Here is a 7,693-nt window from a genome sequence, read left to right on the forward strand (position 1 = left end):
TTTTTTCCGATCAATCTTCCCTAATTACGAGCCAGGGTCCTTCGTCAGCCGCACCGTTATAATGCAATAAGGACTATTCTCCTTAGGCCTCCGTCTCTGTTCCTTTCTTGTATGCATCCTTAGCCATATCCTTGCCCATTTGGAGCTTCTGGTGGAGTCAAATAAAGCATAGCGGCAAGTGTCCTCTTAAGGTTCATACCGATCTCTCCGCCATGGACCGTTTTCCCGTTCTTCTTTGAAGCAGTCTTACTACAACGGTATAATCACCGACTCGCTTCCTCGTCAAAGGTGCTGTTGGGCAGTCATCCAATATATGGCTCTCTTCTTTACACTCTGAACATGGTAGCTTAGGGCATTGTCTGTAGCAATGACTGGTTGTATGGCAGTATTGGCAAAATTCCACACAATACTTCACGGCACAGCTCATGTCGTACTCGTCGTAGATGGGACGCAATGACCTTGCTCTTTGTATCAGTGAAACCACCGCAGCCAACTTCTTCTTGTGTGGTTCCTGCTCGAGCTGGTGCTCAAGGTTTCTTCTTACACGGTCTACGATAGGCCGTTTAGGAGGAATCATATCCAGCCCTAATGCGATCCACGCATCTGCTTGGGCCCATGTATCGTTGAGAGGCCTTTCTCGCCATCTTGTGATCTCGTCTGAAGGATGCAAAAATCCGTATTTGAATAGAGCCTTGGCTCTTGGCGTTGGCTTGTAGATAACTTTCATCCATAGAAACGTCTCTGGTGCTGCCTCGTTAATGTGCAACAGAAAGAACCTAGCTTCATCATCAGGATCTTTAAAAGTTCCCTTTAAATATTCATTAACGAAGTACCCGAGCGGACGTTCTCTGTGAATGACATCGAGCAATGTCATCAGATCGCCAAGATAGGCTGCCTTTCCTCCAAGGAGAACGCATGAAGCCCTCTCAATATACGCCATATTTCCCACAATACGACACTTTTCGATTAAGTGGTATGCCTCAAGCTTTGTCCTCCGATCGTTGATTTCTTTTACCAAATCACGCAACTCAACCTCCTCTTCGGCGGTAAATGCAAGTGATTTATCTTCTTCCAGAAATTCTCCATCTTTCTCAGCTTCTGCCTCTAACTTGCATTTGTAGTAGTAAACCTCAAGCTTGGAATAGAGAATTTGCATATCCAAATCCGGTTCCGCTTGCTTTCGAGCGTACTCGTTCAAAATTGCAGTCATTTCACTGTCAGACATTCCAGAGTCATTGACCACGTCCATCTTATGTGTCCGCCATAGTGGGATAGTATTCAAATCCTCGATAGCAGCTTCACCATCCGGAGCATCTCCTACTACAGACATCACCAGCTGCTCGACGATATACTCGGCTCGAAAGCGGTTAGTGATTGTCTCAATAAGATACTCCAAGTCAGTTTCTCTCTCCCCTTCCGTTCTCTTGATCTTCATTATAAGGCTGTTATTCTTCTTGATCTTATAGTAATCGTCGGCGAACTCACGATACATATCATGTACGTGATTGTGGGCATCAAAGTCGGTACGGTTCCTCTTGGGGACTTCTAGCGACATCCTATGAGGAAGAGAAGTATAGTCAAACCCATCGGTAGGTATAGGTTCGCCAGGACCATTGAGAATACTTTTAAGTGAATCCTTGCTATTGAACCGTCTTTGCCTTTCGAAATCGCGTGTTTCACCGCGTTGGTCGCCTCTTCTGCCCATCTAGACTTTTCAATGAGCTTGGATGAGCTGCGATGGTGGGTGACTGGTGATACGATCTGTGGAGACGATGCAAGGAGTCTGTGTAAGGATTGTGATTCTGCCACTTCCTGTTCTTTTCTGTTGATCTCTTGACTTTGTCGTTGCTTATCTGGTGTGGATTTTTCACTTCTTCGATATATCGCGTCGCTTGATGTGCTATGTGTTAAGTATGTAATGGAGGAGTAGATAAGACCCCAACTGCCTGGTCCTTCTCCACGAGGTCGAATAAAAGGAAACTAGTAATTGGAAGGCCACGTCTTTTTCGAACTTCGCTTTTTCTTTTTTTAGCTTTTCCAATCTGATACCTGCCCTGGTTATCTGTTCTCACTCAGTGACCAAGCTAAGTTACACAAAATGTCACTTAGTAAATGCTGACAATATAGTGGACGCTATCGATGCATCACAAGCAAAATACCGTCAAACGGCCTTTGGGTACTCTTCTCCATTACTGCAGTCTAGGTACGTTACAGGCAATGACTACTACCTCTCAACTACAACCAGGAAAGCCGTTTACTGTAGACGCCAGGCCCGAAAAGGCCTCTTTTGCCTACTTGTGGCTTTACCACGTGGATCTCCACAATCTAGAAAACCATATTTATTAACCCCTATGGTAAGCGAAGTAAGCCAAGCAAATCAGATAAGAACCCCTTCCTTAGAAGCTCTGCTTCCACTTACCATATTCCTTATTAAAAATCACGCTATCTCGCTTAAACATGACTCTCCTAAAGCTTCTCGACCCTTTTCGTGCTCCGGGGATATAACTGCCGATGCACAGACACCACAAGCCTTCCCTGTAATAGTTTCCACACTTTACTTCAAGCTTCCCTACGTGTAAAGACTAAATAAACAGCTATTTCATCATGTACTTTCAACCATACATCTGTTTTCCTGACCTATCTAGCACCTTCAATTGGACAAGCGAAGCCATAGTAGAATAAAACAATCAAATCAAATACCGTTTATTCTTTCCCCTGGTTCTCGGTAGTCAGTTTTGTGTAACTTTAGAAAGTACATATTTTGCGCCCTGGACTCCCGAAAGTCGACTAGGCCAGAGCATATAAAGCCCAGGTATTTCTGTCATGTTGAAAGCTCATCAATAAAAGCAGAGCTCCATGGCTTCAGGTCTCCTCCTGTCACTTCCTTGGTGGCTGTGGGTGCCACTCCTCATTGCAGTCTACACTGCTTGGTCATATCTCAGCTACTACATACGTCTATGGAAACTGGGAGCTTATGCGCCATTGTACCTTGGTGATAACCTCTTGGGTTTTAATAGAATCAAGGACATCTTGAAAAAACAGAAATCAGGCGAGTTGCCTAACTACTTCTACGATTTGTTTGCAGAGGCAAAGAGAGATACCCTTGCGATCCACACTACTGGAACTATGAGATATTGCACTAAAGATCCAGCAAACATCAAGGCCATCTTGGCTACCCAGTTCAACGATTTCACAGTAGGCCAGCGTCTCACTCAGGTTGGCGTTCTTCTAGGAGATGGAATCTTTACGTTAGATGGAGCTGGCTGGAAGCACTCTCGAGCCATGCTCAGACCACAATTTGCAAGAGAACAAGTCTCTCATGTGAAGATGTTGGAACCTCATGTTCAGCAAGTTATTCGAAGGGTCAAAGATACCCAAGGCTCGAAATTTGACATCCAGACCTTGTTCTTTAAATTGACAGTTGACTCAGGAACTGAGTTTTTATTTGGAGATTCATGTAATTCTCTCCAGGATGATATCGTTGATATTTCCAAACTTAGCGGGCCAAAAGAATCAGGAGAGTTTGCTGAAGCATTCAGCACTTCTCAGCTTTACCTCGTGAAGAGAATGAACTTCCAGAGCCTCTGCTTCTTGGTCAACAACAAAGAGTTCAGAGACTGCAATAAAATCATCAGTGGCTTCACTAACTACTACGTCAACAGAGCTTTAGAGCTTGAGCCTGAAGACCTTGAAAAGCAAGCAAATGGAAAGTACGTGTTTTTGTTCGAATTGGTCAAACAGACCAGAGACCCTAAGGTTTTGAGGGACCAGTGCTTGAATATACTTCTCGCAGCTAGAGATACCACTGCTGGTCTTATGTCGTTCATTTTCTTTGAGCTTGCAAGAAATCCAGAGATTTTCAGAAAGTTACGTGCCGAGGTTGTGGATGCTTTTGGAGAAGGCGATTCAGCAGATCTCAGTAAAATGACCTTTGAGTCACTTAAGAAACTCGAGTACTTAAGGTGGGTGCTTAACGAGACACTCAGACTATACCCCTCGGTTTCACAAACCTCCAGGACTGCTGGCAAAGATACTACATTACCAAGAGGAGGTGGACCAGACGGTGAAGATCCCGTCTTTATGCCAAAAGGAATGATTGTTCTTTACTCCTTCTTCTCAATGCACAGAAACCCAGATATCTATGGTAAGGACGCTTCGGTTTATCGTCCAGAAAGGTGGGGTGAGCCGGAACTTAAGAAAGTCGGTTGGGGTTTCCTTCCGTTTAATGGCGGTCCACGTATTTGTCTCGGCCAACAGTTTGCTCTTACGGAGGCTTCTTATGTTACAGCAAGATTATTGCAGACGTTCAAGCACATTGAGTCGTTTGACGGCCCAGGCGAGCCTAAGACAAGCGCCCAATTGACCTTGTCTCTTCTCAATGGAGCAAACATTAGGTTATATTAAAGCTGCCTTCCATGGTTAGAAGAAGTTTGAAGTACTTTTTCAGCTAGGTTCCAAGGTTCTCAAAGGAAGATAGACAACTGGTATGTCACCAAACCTAACTTGAATCACAACATATGGCTGCTGCCATCTAGACCTGAGTTATTCCATTTAAATAGAGAGAAATAGACCATTTTGAGTACCTTCTGTGATATTTTATGACGAGTCAGGGCGTTTGTACTGTTCTTTTAGTAAAGCAGTTGAACGGAAGCTGTGAAAAAGATCCACATTTTGCCACAATACAGACCAAAATTTTGTTTCTACATGTTAGAGGGTCTAGGATAATTACTATGATTATATTTTAGACTTTTTTTGAAGGGTTTTCCATTTTTCACGGCGGTTTTAACTTTCCAGTTTCCAGGTCTTTGCCAGATACGATGTGCGAACACAGAATTGTGAGCCACTCTCAGTCTTTTTCACCAAAAGTATGAACATGATAAGTAAAAAAAAAAAAAAAAATGGAAGAAGAAACTCAATATCAATAATTTAATGAGAATCCCCCTCTCCCCATCGACTTCGCTTCGTTTCTGGTGCTGTTGAAGTTTACCGAGGTCTTGAAACCCAGCGAGTGTACCAAACTACAGTCTACACAAATAGCAACAACATTCATAGTCAACTCCCCAAAACTTTTACATTTGTGACTCACGGCCGAAGAAACTTTCCGCTTTGAAACCGCCAGGCAATTCTCCTTCCAACTTCCCCTATCCCTGATTGGGCTCTCTGTGTGCCCAATATGGTGGAGTCTGTATGAAGTAGGTTCAATGCTGCAAACTAGCAATCCAAAGTTTGATAGTGTTTCTCCTCCATTAAAGCTGAAAGTGAACCTCCTAACGACTTTTCAGGAACTCTCACATGCCCTCTGCCCAACACTCGGCTCCACGCAACGTACACGGCAATTACATGGTTACGTACTCATGGTAGTCACATAACCTACCGGCTGAAAAACGTTGTTTCCTTTGACGCAAAATGACCTCTTCCTACATGCTGAACAAGAGTAAGTACCACAATGGGCCATGGCGAGAGGAGTAGTAGTTAGACTTTGGGTACTTTGGGGTCCACAGTGCCCATGAACAATGTGTAGCCTATTCATCACCAAAGCACCCCCACACCATGTTCTGCAGAAGCCAATCGTGGAACAATGACCTACCGTCGTTGGGGATAATGGACCCCCACGTGTAATCGTAGCGGGCTTTTTATGGATGCAAGAATCAAGCACTGGCTGGCGCACCGAAATACCTTAATTGGCTTGGCGAAGAGCCGTCAGTGGTGGCTGCGGAGTAGTCGGTGTATTTCCCGTTGGACTCTACTTTTGTTGTTGAAGAGTATCTGGTTGGTTTGAGAAAGCAACATGGCTGGAATTCACCCTCAAGAAGACCAAGACGTGGTTCGAACATGGAAACTCATTCACCGATTTAGTGTAATGTGTTATGCATGGCCTAATTTATTCGGCTCCCTCGTGCATCCTTCTGCGCATCTGGACCCTGGTTCGCTTGCAGCTTCCATGTGACCTCATTCATTGTCCAATTAGAACAAGTACCGTTGGTGTTGCTCTATCTGCTTTTTAGTAAGATTATAAAAAGGCTTGTGTTTGCCAAGATGCTGTGGCTTATCTGATTTATCATACCTAAGATGAGGCTTTTTTCGGTATTCTCGTTATTCACACAAACATTGGCCCTTTCTATAGTTAATAGAGATGGAAAGGGTTCAGCCTGGGATTATGAAAACAAGAAGATTCATGGTGTCAACTTGGGCGGCTGGTTTTTGCTTGAACCTTACATAACGCCATCTTTGTTCAAGGCTTTTGAGCCTGAAGAGATACCTGTTGATGACTACCATTACCACAAGACACTTGGCAAAGAGGAGGCCAAAAGAAGATTGGAACACCACTGGGATACTTGGTACACCGAAGAAGAGTTCAAGAAGATGGCCGACGCTGGTATCAATACCGTGAGGATCCCCATTGGATACTGGGCATACGGGCTTTTACCTGATGACCCATACGTCCAAGGGCAAGACTTCTACTTGGAGAGAGCGCTTGGATGGGCCCGTAAGTACGGAATTGTTGCCTGGATTGATTTGCACGGTGCTCCGGGCTCGCAGAATGGAGGAACCAGTTCTGGTTTGAGAGGCTCGTTCAACTCTTTGGAGGAATTGCACGAGTCAATTGGTTACCAGTCAGACGAGAACATTTCCCTTACACTTACTGTTCTCCAAAAGATATTCAACAAGTACGGTGCTCCTGAGTTTGAAGATGTCGTCAGTGGGATTGGTTTCTTGAACGAGCCTCTTGGCCTTGCTTCCAACATGGACTTGCTCAAGGACTTCTATAAGTGGGCTTATGGAAACATGCGGTCTGTTTCCAGCAACAATGTCATCATAAGCGATGCTTTTATTGAAGAAGATGGCTACTGGGATGATTTCATGACCGTGGACCAAGGGTACTGGAAAGTCGTGTTGGACCACCACCACTACCAATGGCATACACCAGAGGAGCTCAACATGAACGTTGATGAGCATGTTCGTACCGCTTGCAACTTTGGTATAAAACACACAAGAGAGTACCATTGGAACGTTATTGGCGAATGGTCTGCTGCCATGACTGACTGTACTCCATGGTTAAATGGTGTGGGAAGAGGCGCACGTTACACCGGTGATTACCAGAACTCTCCTCCATTTGGATCTTGTGAACCATACCAAAGCCTCGAAAATTGGACAGAAGAGTACAAGAAAGATGTCAGGAAGTTCATCGAGGGCCAAATGGATGCATACTCGACCGCCAGTGGCTGGATTTTCTGGAACTGGAAGTGTGAAGACGCCGCTGAATGGGATATGTCGAAGTTGATTGAGCTTGGATTGTTTCCCCAGCCTTTCGACGACAGACAATACCCAGACCAGTGTGGATATTGATATTGTTTGATTTAATAAGTATCTTTATAGGAATGCAGGTGACTTATCAGCCATAAGTCGTAGCTTGTAGTTCACCAAACGACTAAACAACCAAAAAGGTGAAAGCTCAGACGTCCCTGGAACCCTTTGACAAGACTTCTTCTATTTTCCAGTACATTTTGCCAATGTCAGTATATGGTCCCTTGTTGTATACTAAGTGCGCCTACAGACCTGGAATAGCCAACAGTGGTGATGTATTCGCAGTAAACACGAAGAACAACCACTACTGATCATAGTCATTCCGTTGTATCGTTTCCATAAAGAAACCAAAGAATGCAGTCTTTCTATAAAAAGGTTGACCAATGAG

The 7,693-nt window shown here is 44.4% G+C and overlaps 3 protein-coding genes across 3 annotated transcripts; 2 read left to right on the forward strand and 1 right to left on the reverse strand. All coding sequences in view use genetic code 12, as the record gives it.

The window, feature by feature from the left end:
• Positions 1 to 82: 82 nt before the first annotated feature.
• Positions 83 to 1,705, reverse strand: CXQ85_005267 (uncharacterized protein; the record flags this gene model as incomplete). The annotated part of the gene is made up of 2 exons (XM_025488866.1): positions 83 to 148; positions 416 to 1,705. 2 exons carry the CDS (start codon positions 1,703 to 1,705, stop codon positions 83 to 85), a joined length of 1,356 nt encoding a protein of 451 aa, XP_025343633.1.
• Positions 1,706 to 2,856: 1,151 nt separating this feature from the next.
• Positions 2,857 to 4,404, forward strand: CXQ85_005268 (cytochrome P450; the record flags this gene model as incomplete). Its single annotated transcript, XM_025488867.1, has 1 exon — positions 2,857 to 4,404. The coding sequence occupies one exon, from the start codon at positions 2,857 to 2,859 to the stop codon at positions 4,402 to 4,404; it is 1,548 nt and encodes a 515-aa protein (XP_025343634.1).
• Positions 4,405 to 6,069: 1,665 nt separating this feature from the next.
• Positions 6,070 to 7,347, forward strand: CXQ85_005269 (uncharacterized protein; the record flags this gene model as incomplete). The annotated part of the gene is made up of 1 exon (XM_025488868.1): positions 6,070 to 7,347. The coding sequence occupies one exon, from the start codon at positions 6,070 to 6,072 to the stop codon at positions 7,345 to 7,347; it is 1,278 nt and encodes a 425-aa protein (XP_025343635.1).
• Between the last annotated feature and the right edge of the window lie 346 nt (positions 7,348 to 7,693).

This window comes from Candidozyma haemuli, assembly GCF_002926055.2.
Source record: "Candidozyma haemuli strain B11899 chromosome Unknown I_2014730914, whole genome shotgun sequence".
Lineage (NCBI taxonomy): Eukaryota > Fungi > Ascomycota > Pichiomycetes > Serinales > Metschnikowiaceae > Candidozyma > Candidozyma haemuli.